This window comes from Botrytis fragariae (assembly GCF_013461495.1).
Source record: "Botrytis fragariae strain BVB16 chromosome Unknown tig00000255, whole genome shotgun sequence".
NCBI lineage: Eukaryota > Fungi > Ascomycota > Leotiomycetes > Helotiales > Sclerotiniaceae > Botrytis > Botrytis fragariae.
Genome location: NW_023501004.1, coordinates 542,868 through 561,214, shown reverse-complemented (window position 1 = coordinate 561,214; position 18,347 = coordinate 542,868). Strand labels below are relative to the sequence as shown.

The 18,347-nt window shown below is 44.0% G+C and overlaps 5 protein-coding genes across 5 annotated transcripts; 2 read left to right on the top strand and 3 right to left on the bottom strand.

Moving 5' to 3' along the window:
- Positions 1-171: 171 nt before the first annotated feature.
- On the bottom strand, positions 172-3,234 carry Bfra_011949 (putative nima-interacting protein; the record flags this gene model as incomplete). Its single annotated transcript, XM_037342273.1, has 4 exons — positions 172-1,539; positions 1,678-2,837; positions 2,932-3,054; positions 3,111-3,234. The coding sequence occupies 4 exons, from the start codon at positions 3,232-3,234 to the stop codon at positions 172-174; spliced, it is 2,775 nt and encodes a 924-aa protein (XP_037187931.1).
- A 2,679-nt stretch (positions 3,235-5,913) lies between these two features.
- On the top strand, positions 5,914-7,384 carry Bfra_011948 (putative high mobility group protein; the record flags this gene model as incomplete). The annotated part of the gene is made up of 3 exons (XM_037342272.1): positions 5,914-6,018; positions 6,402-6,800; positions 6,851-7,384. The coding sequence occupies 3 exons, from the start codon at positions 5,914-5,916 to the stop codon at positions 7,382-7,384; spliced, it is 1,038 nt and encodes a 345-aa protein (XP_037187930.1).
- Positions 7,385-11,119: 3,735 nt separating this feature from the next.
- On the top strand, positions 11,120-13,504 carry Bfra_011947 (putative glucan endo alpha-glucosidase agn1 protein; the record flags this gene model as incomplete). Its single annotated transcript, XM_037342271.1, has 7 exons — positions 11,120-11,357; positions 11,437-11,624; positions 11,682-11,883; positions 11,954-12,128; positions 12,179-12,367; positions 12,417-13,001; positions 13,087-13,504. The coding sequence occupies 7 exons, from the start codon at positions 11,120-11,122 to the stop codon at positions 13,502-13,504; spliced, it is 1,995 nt and encodes a 664-aa protein (XP_037187929.1).
- Positions 13,505-13,886: 382 nt separating this feature from the next.
- Positions 13,887-17,378, bottom strand: Bfra_011946oa (uncharacterized protein; the record flags this gene model as incomplete). Its single annotated transcript, XM_037342270.1, has 4 exons — positions 13,887-14,527; positions 14,595-15,992; positions 16,391-16,635; positions 16,702-17,378. 4 exons carry the CDS (start codon positions 17,376-17,378, stop codon positions 13,887-13,889), a joined length of 2,961 nt encoding a protein of 986 aa, XP_037187928.1.
- Positions 17,379-17,543: 165 nt separating this feature from the next.
- Positions 17,544-18,009, bottom strand: Bfra_011945 (uncharacterized protein; the record flags this gene model as incomplete). Its single annotated transcript, XM_037342269.1, has 2 exons — positions 17,544-17,615; positions 17,812-18,009. Coding segments are annotated over 2 exons (270 nt in total), but the record flags the coding sequence as incomplete, so codon positions are not given.
- Positions 18,010-18,347: the final 338 nt, after the last annotated feature.

The following is an 18,347-nucleotide window of genomic DNA, read 5'->3' as shown; positions in this document are numbered from 1 at the left end:
ACACTTTTCCAAAGATCTATCTAGGTCTTTCTCAATGAAGTTTATCGTTCTCGCATATTCCAATCGTTTGCGTGACTTAACGATTTCAATAGCGTCATATCATATCATCATCGCTCATACCCTCATTCCTCATATCCCATCACATCATCATGCCACCAAAGCTCTAGAAACCTAGAAACCCCATCCACGTTCCTCTCTCCTCTCCTCACGGTATTCATCTTCTCTCCCCTCCTCTCTCTCCCTCTCACCCCAACCACCTTCATTTCCATGATCTCCTCCACCGAATCCCATACCACCAAATCTCTCCGCCAATCCTCCGACTGCCTCACCAAATTCTCCACCACCACCACCACCACCATATTCGTGTCTTGGTGGTTCCTCAAATCTTTCACGTTCACCACCCCAACCACCATGCTCTTCTCTTTGTTGACCATATCCACCATAATCCTGACGAGGCTCCTCAAATCTCTCTCTGCGCTCCTCTCTCTGGGGAACATACTCTTGTGGTCTATCTCTATCCTCGTTGCTGTCATCACTTCCACGACGACTGTGATGCTTGTGATGCTTTCTGTGGCTCCTGCGACTATCACCACTATCACTACCAGATCTCTCTTCTCTGTGATGTTGCGCTTCATGATAGTGACGTCCATCAGCTGTTTCACCCTCGCGCCATGTTTCGGTCTCGACTCTACCATCAGAACGTTCGTAGATGCGTTCGTTGGTTTCTTCGTAACCTCCACCATGTTGAGGTCTTTGCTCGGTAATTTGTTCAAAGCCAGCTCCGTGGCCTCCTTGCTGACCATATTGTTGATATTCTGTTCGTCTGCCACCATCTGGAAATTGTTCTTGTGTATACTCGGCTTGAGCATAGCGATTGCCAGAGTGACCTACTTCAGTATAGCTCTGCTGGTAGTTACCTTGAGAGTTGTAACCTTCAGAAGAATATGATTCTTCTTTCCCTCCACCACCTAGAACTCCCGCTAAAAGGCTTCCACCAACACCTCCAGCGAGAGCACCAACAATACCACCAAAAGCGCCACCACCAACTGCTTCTCCAGCAAACTTGCCAATTCCGTCAGATGCTTGTCCACCAAATCCTGATGATCCACCGTTACCACCCATTGAAGAAGCAAGTCCACCCATAATTTCATTTGCCATTGGATTTGATGAAGACATCATAGGACCTTGCTTAGACATTTTAAGTGGTGCACCACATCCATGACCAGTATCATGAACACCTTCAAGATGATTTTCCCCGTTTTCAACTCCATCTCTGCTCAACTTTCTTCGGTATTCCTCTTGTTCGTCACCGTCCTTGTTGCGCCACCACTCCTCTACAACTCTGAACATAAGTTGACGACCATCAGATGCTCCATCGTCACCATAGTTGCGAAGAGCGGGATGATGGAAGACACCGTTAACGATACGATCAATTGTACGATCAGGATCAATGCGTTCATCGTCCCAACAAGAAATGAGTTGAGGGACAACCCACTTGAGAACTTGAGAAGCGATCCTACCAGCGCATTCGTTGAGGATCTAAAAACTATGTTAGTATCAATGATGGTTGTAGAATGGCTATTATATGCTTTCGTAAAGTTCGATGCCAAAGGCATCATACGACCTGAGGAAAGATGGTCTCGCGGATAACAACTGTAGTAAGGAAATGGTACTTACGTTAGAGAAATGATCCTTAGATAACATAGAATGTGTAGGATCAGTAGAATGGTCATCATGGAAGACAACCAATTGCTTGTCCTTACTGCTTTGGATAACCTCGGACGAACCTGTGTTCAATTCGGTCTTAATCTGACTAATGATTGGAAGAACGAATGGAGCAAGGAGAGAGAAGACAAAAATGTTGATTTGTTCTTCAATGTTCTCGATGAGATCTGGAAGGATAGGAATCTTTTCGATAGCTTCACGAATTGATTGCATAGTCTCGTCGTGCCATTGAATGATTGGATAAATTTCCTTGGCGACTTCTTGCATTTGGATTGTAAAAGCTTCTGGATCTTTTGGAGAGACTTCCTCTTGAGATTGTTGGGCGGCAGCAGCATTGGCTTGAAGTTCATCTGCTTTGCTAGCTTCATCTTTACCACCAAAGAGTCCGGAAGGAACTGAACTCAATAGGTCCTTCAGGACACTAGTATTGCCTTGGCTACCTTCCTGCATGGTTCCCTCAAGGGCTTGGATTTCGCTTTGAGTTGCTTTATCGTCGAATTCACCCATGACAGAGTGAAGGAAGTCAACACCACCAAAGGTACCAGTAATGAGTGGGTAAACTTCATGTTCAGCGCCTGGAAGCTCCATTCGAGTTCTTCTTCCAACATGTGGGAAAACATCACGTTCACCCATCTCGATAAGAGCAAGTTCGGTGTAATTGCTGTGAGCAGAAAAATCCTCCAGACAGTGTAGTCCAGTACCCATCAATCGAAGTGCCTCATATAAGTCGTCCTTGTTCTGATTTCTTCCATAGGATCTACCAAGTCGAATGGATTCACGGAAAAGCTTTCGGACATGTTCAGCAGATGACATGATTCCAACGTGTTCGTTTGCAATATAGTTCTTCATGCCAGTCTGGGGATCGATGGCGAGCTCAACTTCTTCATCGATTGGACCTCGAAGTCTAGGATCATATTCTGAAGCATCAAGGTTATCGGCATAATCTTTTGGGTTATCAATGTGATCTTCTGGTCGATAACAACCCAACCTTTGAGCTGTGACTTCGAATTCTCTTGTGCCATATCCGAAGGTCATAAATCCAAGAACCCAGAGTAAAATGCGAATAGCTTCGGCGGAGACATATTTGACGGTACCAACATCGATTGCTTGAGCTGAAGGTGGAAAGAAGATCAGTTTCCGATAACTGTGAGATTGAGGGGTGGATGAGGGGTGAGTTAGTTTGAGTTATGATGAAATTCTACATACAGTAATCTCTAAGCCAGTTACCAAAGTAAACTCTTGCTACCATCATTTTATCAAACTTCTTTCCACCACAAGCTCTTGACATCACAAGTGTAAGAAGGGTATCTTCAATATCTCCATGGCGCCCTGAATAACAAATTAGAAAGTGTCTTCTTGTACAGGCGGTATAGATATGAACTTACAGTTTATCCCTTCAATTTTTGAAACCGATGCAATATTTCCAGCGCCAAATGCATGAGCTGGATGTGCTAATAGTAGCAGGATCGCAAAGGATAGAAGCAGCGTCGAGCTGCTGAATGAAATCATATTGGCGATGATATATTCGAATAGTTGTTGAACTTATGGAGGGGTTCAAATCGAACACAGCAAGAACAACTAGAAATAACAAGAAAACCAAGTATGGTAGATTAGTGGACCAACCGATTGAAGGCTTTTTGAGGGGTCAAACTATCTTCAAATTTGGTGGGGTTTTGATACGATATTCGCTGTACGCCAAGTCAAGATGATCCAGTAAGATTGAATCTCGCACGAGAAAGGAATCAAAGGATGTTTTATGTTGGTCCTGCGGTCAGCTGTGAATGGGGGAGGTTTGTGTAGCAATGGAGGGGATTGATTGGAAAGTTTTTAGTCAGTGTAATGAATGTTATGACCTGATGGCGATCACTGATACACAGAACAGACAGGAGTGGCGCCGTCGTTGTCAAAGAGTACTTGAGTAACTTTACAAGCTTGCTGCGTGGAGGGATAGCTATGGTACCTGGGTATTTAGGTATGAAGGTAGTGAAGTGGAGAGGTTTAGATTTTGGTGTGGGGTGTTGATAAGGTTGGTTAGGTGCTTGTGGTAGGTACGTCCTTGAGCACTGGAGGTACCTGACTTATTAGGAATACCTATGTAATAAGTACGTAGGTAGGTCACAATAGAATTTGCTTTTGAAGGCCCAATTTAAAATGTCCAAGAAGTGAGGTTATCTTGAGTTTTGTACAATATGTACGCCTACCTACCTAGTACCTAGTTGTGAGTGAACATGTATGTGTTTTGAACCGTTGTAGAGCTTTCGATGGTTTTTATTAGGTGTCCTTTGTTAGTAGGTCTCCTTTTTTTGTAGGTGTGCCCAGGTGATGTATAACGTTCTGTTGAAGGTTGAATTCTTATCAAAAGTATGAATTCTTGGAGATTGGGGGTTACATGGGAACCTCCAACAGTGCTCCAATACCGAGGGAGGTTGGTGTGTAGCATGATTTACGATGATGGATGTGCGACAGCCAATACATGTCCATCCATAGAGTAGTGGTGGTGGTGGTGGTGGTGGTGGTGGTGGTGGTGGGAACAGTAAAGCAAATAAAACAATACAGCAAGAAATCTGAAATCTGAAATCTGAAATATTGAAAAGCAAAGGAAGCCAAACCAGATCAACCCCAATCACTAGAGGAGAGAGCACATGTGGTCATGTAATTAGGCTTAATATGGGTAGAGTAGGGTCCAGTAGGGTACAATAGGCCGGGTTATATCGTTATACGAGAATATCTTTAGTTATACCCTGTAATGCGCCCACAAAAGCCAATTTTCTGTTACCAAATACAAATTGGATCAGTTGAGTTGAAATCAATTTAATCATTCAGTCCAGTCCAGTCCAGTCCAGTTCAGTACTCAGAATCTGTATAGGTGCCTGCCTACCTAGTGCTCACACAATCTGTAGGAGAAAAAAAAAACAGACCAGAATTGACCACTGGCGACGACGCCCTTCAATAATCTCATCGTTCTATTTCAATCCAGAGAATGAAAAGTTTGAATATAAGTATGAATCGTATCATATTATAAATTTAGGGATTTTGTGAATGAATTTCTCGTTGAAGCCATTCTGAACCTCATTCTGATTAAACTCTTCTTCTCATATTTACCCCGAGTACCTTCTGGAATAGGTCAATGAATCTGTAGCACAAGATCACCGAAATCGGGACGGGGAAGAGGAACCTTTGAGGCTTCGTAGCGCCGAAATGTGTAGAGATCTATACCTAGCTAGGTACTAGATTAAATCAAAAAAGACCCCGTGGCCTCCCCCTATAAGGATGATACAGTGCCAATATAAGCAAACCGAATGAATCAGAATGACTGGGGAGAAGCAAAGAAAGTATATATTCAAGAATGAAGGAGACAGTCTGGAAAGCATCAAGTATTATCGATTGCATGCCTCGGTCGGTATAAGTCCTGTTGCACAGGAAGAACTCGTTACCAATATTGTTGAATATATAGAATATATAGCTTTTGATAAGAGCAAACAATGATGATTCGATTGACCTAGGTACTCAACAATAAGAGAAAGAGCCTGCTTTGAAATACTACACTCCTATCTTTCCATCTACTGCCTGCTACTGTTCTTCCAATAATTGTGTGCCCTCACTACCTACATACATACCTAATAGCAAAATAGATGAATCTTTCAGTGTTCAAGTTTAAAAATGGCGCGTGTTTTCTCTACCCCCTACACCCATAATATACCTAGTACTCTACTCTACTCTACATCCACAGTAGGAGAAGAGAAGAAGGAAAAAAAATAATCAGAAAATCAGAAAATCAGAAAATCAAAAAATCAAAAAATCAAAAAATCTTTTACTCGCCATGCCCCTCCCCTCCCCCCACCCCACTCATTCAATTATTCCTTTCCTCACTACTGTACCCTACTTTTCCCTACTTTTCCCTCGTTTCCTTCACTCACTCTCACAAACGAGTTGGTGCGGCCTTCCATAACCCCAGTGATCTTAGTGATCGGAAAGCCCATAATCCGCTTTTAAATAATTCACCTTCCCCCCTCCCCCCAAAACCCAAAAAAACCCCAAACATAATCCCTCAAAATTTACTTGCCTCTCATACTTCTCAGGCTTGGAATATCAGCAACGACAGCCTACAATCCAAACACACAACCTTCAACACACACATACATACCTACCTACCTACCTACATAACATATTAATCAGAAAATATTAAAAATGGCACGTCCAAAGAAGACTGAAGAAAAACCAAAGGAAGTTCCAGCTGGTGATGGAGCAACTTTACAAATCGATGTTGCAAGCTTTGTGAGAACTAGAGATACTGTAAGTTTCTCTTCTCTATTCGTCTTTTTTACATTCCTTGTTTCGAGCCATTCCATCTTCTTCATCGCATTCCTCCAATCTATCAACTACCCCCCCGCCATTACCTATATACATCATTCCCATCAACTATAGTTCAACAACTATAATCACTATATATTTGAATCATACAAATATCGCAATCGCACATTGACGCGACTCGATTGCACCTATTTTCACGTCCAAAATCCCAACTTCAAAATCCACCTCAAAGTCTTCTATCACGCGTCAATACTGTTTACATCGGATCAACTCTTTCGCGTTTCAATACAATGGCGACCCCACCAACCCGCCAGCAAATGGATTTAAATTTGTATCTTTGTGAGCAAACGCTAATGTGGTCAAAGTTTATCGGTGGTCTCGCGACTTTACAAGAAGCTATCTCAAGTGTTTCTTCCGCCTACATCAAACATACCAATGCTGTCCTCGGCGAACATGGCACCGGTTATACCATCGATACAGCTCTATCCAAGCTCGGCGATAATCCTCTCCTCGAAACTTTGGGTGCTCTTCAACGCGCTGCAAGTCCTATCATAGCGAAAGCTGTGGATACTGCCCCAGAGAAGAAGGAAAGAAAGAAGAGACAACATGATCCAAATGCGCCAAAGCGTCCTCTGACTCCATTCTTCCTCTATATGCAAACCGCTCGTCCTATTATCGCCAAAGACCTTGGGGATGTTCCCAAGGGAGAGGTTTCAAGTGAAGGTACAAAGAGATGGACTGATATGGCTCCTAAGGACAAAGCTGTAAGTTTTCTTATCCAAGCTCTTTTTTCCATGACTAATAGCATTTCAAGCTTTGGCAAGATGCCTACAAGGATAATCTCCGCCTCTACAATGCGCGCATGCACTCCTATCGCAGAGGTAACCTTACAGCTAAGGAAATGGGTGATGATGCTGCCGCAGCATACGCTGATGAGAACAACATTGGAGCAGATGCTTCTGCCGATGCTCAACTCGTAGGAGAAGCCACCGCTGGAGTTACAGCTACAGTTGAGGAAGAAGAAGATGCCGAAGGTGAACCTGAAGCGGAAGCCGAAGTTGAGAAATCACCAACTCCAGCTCCAAAGACCCCAAAAGCCAAGGGACGTAAATCAAAAGGCAAAGCCGATGTCGCGGAAGAAATCCCCGCTCCATCATCTGCTTCTATCGTTCCCCCTCAAAAAGAAGCAAGTCCAGCTAGAAAGCGTAAGCGCTCTGGCAAGAAAGCTGATGAGCCAGTTGTTGCTACTACTACTACTACTGCTGAGCAAGAAGAAGCACCAGCAACAGTTGAAACGCCTAAATCAGCACCAAAGTCTAGAAAGAAGAAGGCTAAGACTGATGCATAGATTAAGAAGATGGAATAAAGATAATCAATCATCATAACAAATATTAAGATCTTTTTCTTTCTGTAGTAAAAGATTCTAGCTACACAGGCGTGGCGTTGACATTTGATTTCTTTCTTTGCAATTGTGTTTAGGGAGGTCTTTTTTAACATAACATGCAATTATCGCTTTGGTTTCTTTCTTTTCCTTTTCATACACTTTTTTTCGTCATCGAATCGTTGATGGATATGGATATGGCTATGGATATGGATGCCTTACGTGAATTCTGTTTACTTTTGATTTGATCAATGGACATGGATGGAAGGACCTATAGGGTTACTTTACTTTAGCCGGTACAAGGCACACAATGGGTGGGTTGATTGATTGGTTGCAAGGTATTTCTTTTTTTGCTTGCCGTGAGAGAAGCAGGAGGATCAATTGAATTGCTTTCTTGGGATGTGAGTGAGAGAGCTGTGAGCTTTTGTGTGAATGGAGAGAAGATGTGATGGTAGAGCAGGGGAGGGGAGAAGATGAGAGGGCAAGGGAAGGGGGACAGGTTTTGCATTAGCTAGCTTTCTATCTATCTATGTTGTTAGTGGAATGGCATGGCATGAATCAATAGCAACTTTGATATCATACCTCTTCTGACGATGATGACGACGATGATGATGATGATGATGATGAAGGAATGTTCTTGATATTAGTAATACTGTTGTTCTTGTGAGATGTTGCTATTTTTGTGTGAGGGGCGAGGTGTAGGCGTAGGCGTAGGTGTAGGTGTTGAAATGAATGATAGGTATGTATTTATGAAGTTGCGATCGAAATTCTTGATTTGACTCTTTGAGGTGGTGTGGATCTTGGGATGTTGGGGTGTGGAGGATATGTAGGATAGGATATGTAGGATATCTCGCATTTGAGGTTGGATCGAATGGAATGGAGAGGTGGAAATGGGGGAGAGAGAATGGAGAGGCGGAGGGGAGGGGACCGAGGGGTTTTGGGAGAGGGGAGAATAGATGGATAGATGGGATGGGAGAGAATAGATATGGAGAGATAGTGATAGATAGATGGAGGAGTAGGAGTAGGAGTAGGAGGGAAGAAGGTGAATAGAGATGAGTAGGTATGGTTTGTTTAGATGATTGATTGATTGGATTGGGATTGGATTGGGATTTGGATAGATGGATGGGTATTAGGTGTTAGGGGAGGAAAGTTTGAGTTCTTGGATTCTGGATGCTGGGATGTTGGGATGTTGGGATGTTTTTCTTGTGGGCTTGGGAAGGAAGGGGCTGGAAGGGGCGTTGGAGAGGGGGAGGGGAGAAAGGGAGGGGAGAAAGGGAATAGATAGGATTTGATTTTATGTAATAGAATGGGATCGGATAGGATGAGTAGAGATAGGCGGGAAGAAGCAGGGAGAGGAAGAGAGAAGAAGGAAAGGAGAGAGAGGAGGGGTAAGAGACTTTGGGGTGAAAGAGAGGGAGGGAGATGGAGAAGAAGGTATGAGAAGGTATTGTGGGAGTGTATAGGAGAAGAGCGACAGAGGAAAGAAGAGGAGAGGAGGAAAGTTGAGGAATGGATATTTTGATGAAAGATTTCAATTTTCATGTATTTTTACGCATCTATTAGGAGAGGAGGGGGGAGGGAGGAGTATGATCTTTATTGTGAGAGGCTTGACTGGGTTAGGAGATGGTCGATATGGATTTGGAGATGGAGATGGAGATGGTAGGAGAGTTGGGATATGAAGTTTGGTTTGTGAGGTTTGTGAGGTTTGGAGAAATGTGGAATATGGAAATGAGAAGGAGTGGATATGTAGAAGTTGATATTGTGATGTTGTTGAGAGAATATATTTATAGGTATTATTTGGTTTGAATCCTAAGTATCATGAAGTTTGAAGGGAACTAAGGAGAGGATAGCTAGGCATATAGAGGATATTATTGTGAAGTTATTAACAATAAAGGGAGGGAAAGTGATAGAGGGATAAGAAGAGAGAAGAGAGGGTATAATCCATTTATAAAAAGATACAATATATAAACATTTTTCTTTTCTTAAGTAAGATACATCGTTCTTGAGATATGTACGAGAGCACTTTATCTACCTATGATGTAGTAGATAGCAATCGAAGATACATACATTATGATTCCATGAAGCTCGTGATATTCTAAGTGAACTAACTAAACTAATTAGATATCTTAAGATCTTAAAGGTAGATAGGTGTTTTCTGAATAGTAGATAGTAGATAGTAAATAGTAGGTAACAGATAATGGATAGTAGATAAGAAGTAGTAGGTAGTATTTAGGATATATATATATATATATATATATGTACTAGGTATGTATACCTGCATAAAACCCACCCACCCCTTATCCCGAAACTAGATACGCGAAGGAAGATCTAGTCTAGACTGGATCGATTCCGAACTTTAATATGCGAGACATACTACGTACAGAGAGGTATCTCGGAATTACCGAAGTTCGGTATCGTATATGAGTGTATAAATGTACTGGGAGATGATTTTGATGGAGGGAGAGGGGTTGTGAGGTAGGGGTATGGATCTGGTTGGATGCATGAGGTGGAGGGGAAGGGGGGGACGGTTGGATGCTTAAAGTGGTATCATACGAAAGGATTGATGGAGATAAAGTAACCTTATAGAAATGAAATAAAATGAAGAAATACTCAAGGTAACTCTGTAGAGGATTTCCTGGGGTTCTTGGGGTTCTTGGAGAAGGAAATTCAGGCACAGGTTGGTATGGATGTAGGTATAGATGAAGGTAGCATCTCAGTACCTTTTGTATGCCGCTCCCCTGTCCGCTTTAGATTTAGCTACTGAGCCGCACATTACATTACCACTAAGGTACAGTAAACGTCTCTCTTACCTATGAGTATTCCTTCAGCCTCAAAAATTAACTCTCAAGTCTCGGGCCGTTCTTAAACGGATCGGATCTAATCGTGATGAATGATCAACTTCATCAGTCGTCATTCGTTGGTCGTTACTTATAAATGAATATCTATTCATTCAACAATCTAGTACTCACAATAATTCTGTTGCCTACAATACCACGATACACTCAAACAACCCAAGAAACCCTACCGCGAAACATTCCCAGAAAAGCTGTCAAAACCCCTACGAAACTAACACGGAAGATATTTTAATCCACGATATAGTGGATTACACATCACAGAAGAGCCTATAACAAACCACCAATTTACAGCTTCATCCTTTCAGGGGTTTTCGTGGCGCTGTTTTGTTTTCAATGCACGCTAAGAGATATCAGTGACCAATTAGATGGGGTGAAGAGATGAACTCGCCCCGTTGTTTCCAAAGCTTTTTGATCCTGAGGAGTAATTTATTTTCCGCTCGTGGGAGCGATAGGGATGTGTGTGTGATTGAATCTTACACGATGTATGAAGGGAGTTGAAGGGAAAATGGTAAAGGAAATTGAAATGGATAACTCGGCCGATAGGGATGGGTAGAGAGGGTTGACTGTCCGCGAGAGAGGCTCTAGGATCCTTCTTTCATTTGAGAATTCGGTCGATGTTTGTATATATATGTTATGTACCTTTCTTTGCTTCTTCTCAGCGCCTCTTTCTTAATTATCAATCTGTCAGGATACGGGTTTTGATACACATTCTTTTGTTGAAGTTTTGTTCGTCGTTGTTTGAATTTGGGTTTGGGGATACTCCTCTTGAATAGCTTCTTCATACATTCTTTTGCAATAAAGCATCTTTACTTGTCACATTCTTTCTACGCTGTTGTTTTTCGCAATCATGCATCTTTCAGTCCTTACCGTTTTAGCTTCTTCAAGCCTTATCTCTGCAAGACATCTCCCTCTACACTCGCTTCAATCCGTTCGCAATGCAGGATTATCTGGTTGGTCTGTCCAGGCCTCTACTTGTCCGGCAGGCAGCACATCTTGTGGAGATACGGCGGCTGGTGCATGTTGTCCTTCGGGAATGTTTTGTGCTACACCTGCGAATTCGGAGGTTGCTGCTTGTTGTCCTTCTGGTATGATACATTTCTTTCAGTCTTTTTCTTTCTCGAACTGAGAGTTTGATTAAAATATAACAAATCTAATACCCAATAGCGGGAGAATGCAGGAGTGTAATTGAAGCAGTACCCAAATGTGCAGATGCCTCCTGGAATCTATGGGATGGATTGGATGGAAATGCCTTCTGTTGTGAAGTGGGACTTTTGGGAGCTTATGATCATATTTCTCACCGCGCGGGAACGTGTGTGGAGACTGTTGTCAAGCCTACTACTTCGGCGGTTTTGGTAAGTGGAGGTTATCCTGTGATTTGATTTGGAAGAGAGATATTGATATTTTTGTAGAGATCAACTGGAACAGGTTGTGCAGCAACATCTTCCTCCGTTGCTGCTACGAGCGCTATCTCTACTACTATTACTTCGGCTCAGAAAACATCAACAGTTGTTTCAGTGAAGAGCACCATTACTTCAGACGCTTCTGCTTCTGCTTCTGCTTCTGCTTCTGCTTCTGCTTCTGCTTCTGCTTCTGCTTCTGCTTCTAGTTCCGGTAATTTATCCTCATTATCCTTTCCCTTATATTTGATTCATCGAGTACTGATCGAAGTTTGAAAATCCAGCCCAAATTGTTAGTGAAAATGACTTAGCTGTCGCTGCTCCTGCTACGAAAGCTACATCTTCCAAGGCAATATCATCGACCAGTTCTAAGGTTGCATCAAGTGTAGTTGCAACCTCAAAATCTGCTTCTACATCTGCGATCGCAACCGCAGCCGCAGCGCCTACCGGAAAACCTGTGTAAGTATCACATCTGGTCATGCACTGACGTTTTTCTAATCTCTTTTTAGCTTCTTTCACTACATGATAGGAGGAATTAATGATACTCATTGTGAGCAGGATATAATTGATGCTATTGCATTAGGAGTCGATGCTTTTGCTCTCAATTTAGCCGTAACATTAGATTCTAGCCATTCATGGGCATTGAACGCTGTCAACTCCCTTTTCAAATACGCTCAAACTCATAACTTCAAACTCTTGTACTTATCACCCTTCCCACGAACAAAACCTCAACTAATTCTTACATAGTTTCTCCTTCGATATGACCGGATTCAACTCTCCTTCCCAATTCATCCCTATCCTCAAAACATACGTCACAAATAGCGCATACTATACCTATTCTGGACAACCCTTCGTCTCTACCTTCAATGGGGGCGCTTCATCTTTTACATTCGGTCAAGACAGCGTAAACGACGGCTGGAAAAACGAAGTCCAAGCAGTCATGGCCGCAGCCGGTCATCCCATCTATCTCATCCCCTCATTCCAAGACGTAGCGGCCACATCTTCCTTCTTCACCAAGTACCCAACACTAAACGGAACATTCAATTGGAATTCCTGGCCCACCTATACCGCTGGCGACTCCCCCGTTGACACCATCGACGACACCATCTATCAAAAAGCCGCCAAAGCCGCCGGAAAAGGATTCATGATGGGATTTCCCCGCTTCAATTCAAACACATCGACAGCACGCAAAACTGGTATCGCCGCGGCGAAGCAAATCTCGAAGTCCGCTTTGATCAAGTCCTCTCCGCCCAGCCCGATTTCATCGAATTCCAAACGTGGAACGATGCGGGTGAATCGCACTACATGGGGAATACGTGGCGGGAACCGCTGGTTTCGGATACTACTCCCGAGGCCCTCTCAAGCATCGCATATGATCACACGGGATATTGGCAGATTCTGAAGAGTTTTATCACAGTGTGGAAGGCGGGGAAGACGAGCACGCAGACGATGTATCCGACGAATGGGAAGGATGCCCAGGGACATTTTGGCATCATACGTTGTTGAAGAATGGAGATTGTTCGACGGATTCGTTGGGGTTGGGAAAACCGGATGGGATTGGAGGGGTCGAGGATAGTGTTACGGCGGTGGTGTTGGTGGCGAGTGGGGTTACGGGAATGAAAGGGAGTATTAGTGTGGGGGGAAAGGTTTTGGGGACGAAAAGTTTCGAGGCGGGTTTTAATACTATGGTTGTGTCGAATATTACGACGGGGGCGGTGAGCATGAGTGTGACGAATGCGGCGGGTACGGTTGTGGTTAGCGGGAAGGGACCGTTGGAGGTGGTGAATAAGGCGAATTTGTGTAACTATAACTTTCAGGTTGTAGGTTTGAGTTAGAGGTGTAGAGAGAAGGTATGGGGATTCCGGAAAGGTTTGCGGTGAGGTGAGGGATACAGTAGATTTAAGCGAGAGGAAGGTGTTTTTTATTCATGTATGATTTGGATATCTATCCGTTTAAAGGTTGTCATTCTTAGATGGTTGTAAAATTTTACAATCACACACGCAATTTATAAAATATTTTGTATCATTTTCAGCTGCTAACTTTTTGTAAGGCTATAACTACTTATTCATTAGAGAGTGTACAGAAGCCGACCAGTCGACTCCAGGGGGGTATCTAAAACCATTTCATCCATTTCATGCATCCTACGCAATAACATATCCGTCCACTAATCAATCCAGCTTTTCAATCTATATACACGACTCATCTCACCGTCCCTTCCTACCCCCTCAACCCCCTAATCCTCTCCTTCAAACTAACCTTCTCCTTCTCATCCACCTCAAACCCACTCTTTTCCATATCATTCACTCCCCCATCCACATTCGCACCCGCACCCCCCTTCTTCCTCCCCACCCACTTCTCCAACCTCATTTTCACCGCCACCACCGTGGTCCCAGTCGTAAACAAACTCGCCGCATTCATCGCCGCCCCAATCAACACCTGATCCGGCAAGCGTACCGTACACAAACTAATCCGCTGAATATCCACAAACCCCGTTACAAACGCCGCATTTGCCCCGGCCAACAAAACACTCAATACTATTCCCCTCAACAATTTCAATTTCTCTATTCCGGGGAGAAATTTCATCTCCAGCACAAACGCCAACATCGTCAAAACGAGCACACCGAATCCGAGAAGTCCGTGGAATGTGGTACCATGGGATGCGGAGCCGAGGAGAAGAATCCCGAGAATACCGCCGCCGAGAGAGAGAGGCAGGACGGCGAAGATCCAGATGCGGAAACGGGTCTTTGAGGCAGAAGCCCAGATGTGGGGGAGAGAAAGCATGGTTGCGATTTCGTGGCCGGAGGTGAGGAGGAGAGCGAGGGGGATGGCGAGGAAGTAGGCGAGGATGAGGAGGAATGCTAGTGGGGGTTAGATTCCATTTTCGCAAAAAGAAAAAGAGAGGGGAAAGAGAGAAGATATACATACCATGCGCTACAATCAAAATCGTCAACCGACTAATCCCAATCCCGTTCACCAAAGTCACTTGCGTCGCCGGATTAATCAAAAACTCATTTCCCTGACTCGTAACCGTAAATGTCGCATTAGGTAACATGACGCTTCCCCCCGTAGCTGGAATACTCCCACTTGCTTTTAGGCCCTGGAAAATCTCGACAAAACCCCCGATGCCTTGGCATGTGAGTGTATCGACTCCTTTTTGCAAAAGTACATCGAGAGAGGTGACGTTGACGCCGGTGAGGAGACCGCTGGTGATATCGGAGATGTTGAGATTTGTGGGGTCGTCGACGCGTTTGTGGAGGGCGGGGTTGAGTTTGGGGAATGGAGATGTTATGGGGGCGGATTTGCGGATGATGGAGGAGGAGGATCTGTAGGAGCGAGCTCGGATGGCTGGAGTAGAGAGATTGTTTGCGGGTGTTTCGGGAGAGGAGAACGATGCGGGAGTCGTGGTGTTGTTTCCAAGAGTGGTTGGTGTTAATGAACCGTTGGAAGAGAGCGACATACTCATTCCCAACATTTGCGCAATCAACGTCACACCCTGACCACCCAATCCCTGTCCAAAAGATGTTGCTACTCCACCCGTCGTATCATTGAAATCATCCGATTTGAAAATCGGCACTGCAGCTTGCATCATCACTTCAGAAGAATTGGCTCCATTGAGAATCGCCTGAAAACCTCCCATATTCGCAACACTTTGACCCGCACCATCGACAAGACCTCTTGCGAGACCCTCAGCTGCTTTCGAAACAGATATTTTTTGTAAAGCCGACATCATTGCCCCGGAAGAAGAATTCGACCCTCCACCAAGAAGCGCAGCCGCTTTCGCTTGAAGACGCGAAACCGTACCATTAGCTAGGAAATTACTCGTAAGGCCATATGAGAAATCTCTCGCAACCATCGCTACATCTCCACCCATGGGACTCTGTGCCGTCGAAGGATCCTGCAGGCCCAGACCCACGGCAGCACCTTGTCCAATACCACTACCCGCTCCTTGCGCTGCCGGGCCCAGCATAGCAGAAATATTAGTCATAGACATGGCACTCATAAGTTTCGATTGCAAGGACGAGAGCGTTCCATTTGCGAGGAAACTAGTCGTGAGTTCGTATGCAAAATTATGAGCCACTTCTGGCGCTGCAGCATCAGCTCCAGTACTAGGAGCCACAGCTGCATTAGAGAGCCCGAGACCTTGCGCTGCGCCGGCACCCAGTCCAGATCCAGCTCCTACAAGAGTAGGTCCAACCATACTGGTAAGATTGGATCCGGACATGGCTTGGGAAGTTAGCTTCTTGACATCGACGGCGCCAAGGAAGGAACTTGAGAGGGATTTGGTGAATCCGTATGCAATCTCATTAACGTTAAGACCTGAGCCTGTGGTGTTAGTTCCTGCAGCTGCGGCTGCGGCTCTCTTGAGTCGCATTCTCATGGTAGCCATATTCATTGGTAAATCAAGACCCTCAGCAGCACCTTCTCCCAATCCTATAATAACGTTAGCATGGTTCTACCCAAGGTGTCTTATATTCCGGACTGCAATCCACAGATTAAAATCTCTGGAATATTCGACTCATTTCAGATAGTGAAATAGCTTCAATCATTGTACGAATCCAAAATGATGAATATAGACGACTGAGAATAGCATTTTCAAAATCCCAAAATCAAAATCTGAAACTGGACTGCAGTCCAGACCATCGGGACCACCGATGCTGTCACAAAACCAAAAATAAACATACCTTTTCCCGCATTAACAACCGCAGATTGCAACATCCCACTCGGCAAACCCGTCATCAATTTCGACATATCGATATTCGAGAAAAGCGATTGAGTAAGCCCATTTCCAAGATTCCCAGCAATCAAAGGGATACCAGTCCCATTAGGCGCAACAACAGCTGATTTATTCAGACCCAATCCGCTGGCAGTTCCTCCTCCGAGACCCGTGCCTAGAGCGGAAGAAGCGGCTCCTGCACCAGCGAGGAATGAGGATGTGTTTAAAGTTCCCGTGAGAGCATTAGAAGCTCTATGATACTAATTAGCAAAACTTATCCTGATAAGTTTGATGTCTTCTGTTTTTAAGAGTACTTACCCGAATCCTAGATTTGCTGCGATAGCGTTGACGCCAGATGGCTTTTCTGCAGTGGTTTGTTTGACTCCATTATTAATTTTAAGACCAGTCGTAGCACCTCTTCCAACACCATCACCCAAGAATCCTGCCGGCGTGGCCAAAGAATCAGCAGTAACATCAAGAAGTTTTCCACCGAGTGTCTCGAAAATTCCCGTGAGGCCACCTCCTCCCGTAGCCGCTTTCGCTCCATCAGCGCCCGCTGCCCCTCCCGCTCCTCCTGCTGCGCCGCCTGTTAATATTGAAGCAAACCCATCGAAAAGTCCTCGAGTTTTCAAACTGTTCCCGCTCTGTGCTTGATGTGTATCCACAGCCAACTTATGCAAATCATTGCTCAGAGCTTGTAAAGAAGTAAGATGATGTTGTGCGCTTACTGCACCCAGAATATCCGCGGCCGCCTTGAGTACTGATGCAATATCTTCCCCTCCTTGCAATTGTCCAACATCCACAGTTTCGAGAGAAGCAAGACTGGAAGAAAACTGTGAGGTAGAATGATTATCGGTATAAAGAAGTGATCGAGCATGATATATTCCCCATGGCAATAGAGATAAGGTATTAAAGAATAGTAATAAAGAAGCGAAGATTACAAAAAGATTTCGCGTCCAGACGCGTTGCTGTGGTATATGATCAACATTTCCCATGATTAAATAAATGCAATAAAGATCAAGTCACCATGACTTTCCGAGAGAGAAAAAAGCAGAGAGGAAAAATAAAATCCAGAAAGGGTGAGAAAGGGAGGATGCCAGCCTGGGTATTAGAGGGATACCCAGGTGAAAAGGTCTGGGTGTTAGTGGCAAGTGAAGTCACTAAATATTCTGTATATGCACGTCAAAGTTGGCATGATTCTGATCTTCGGCAGCTGTACACGAGTTACTAAACTCGAATTGGAAACCGATTAATGGGCTTTGGTGATGTATAAAGCAATCGTTGTAATAAAATTGTCTTGACTAGATCCGCTGTGACTAGAGCTTGGATGGGGGCTGAAACGAAGACTGTTCAAGGTCCAAGGGGGTAAGGGGAACTATATAGCATATAACTAAAAGTATGACAGGTTGACTAAAAAGTTGAATGAACTATGCCATCTCGTTGGCCTGACTTTGTATCGAATTGGTTTCTGCTAAACGTTGAGCAAGGGGCAGTATTTGCCAGTATCACCCAGAATACATAGATGAGTTCTGCTTGTAGAACACGGGCTAATTCTTGCTGTGTTTTCACAAGAGTATAAGTTGACGGAAACAGACTTCCATTCCGACTATTCGTGTAAGATATTATAACTATTGAGTTTGTCCCAATACACTCCAGTCATGAATATACATGCAATCGATTGCCGTTCACAATCTCACACAAGGTGAAAATTTTCTTCACATGGGCAAAAATTCTGTTAAACATTGTCAACGTTGATTAAAGTTCCGCCGATATGTAATTATTTCCTCCACGTGGACATACTCTATACATTTTTCTTTCAGTTGGTGTTTTGCAACGTCCCCAGAAAGTTCTCGCAATAATGAGAGCATAACGAACAAAGCTCAAGGTTTAATACGAGAATCGATAGACTCTTTATTGGTAGGCGTCTAACAATAAATTGTTTCGATTTATGACGAAGTACGTGC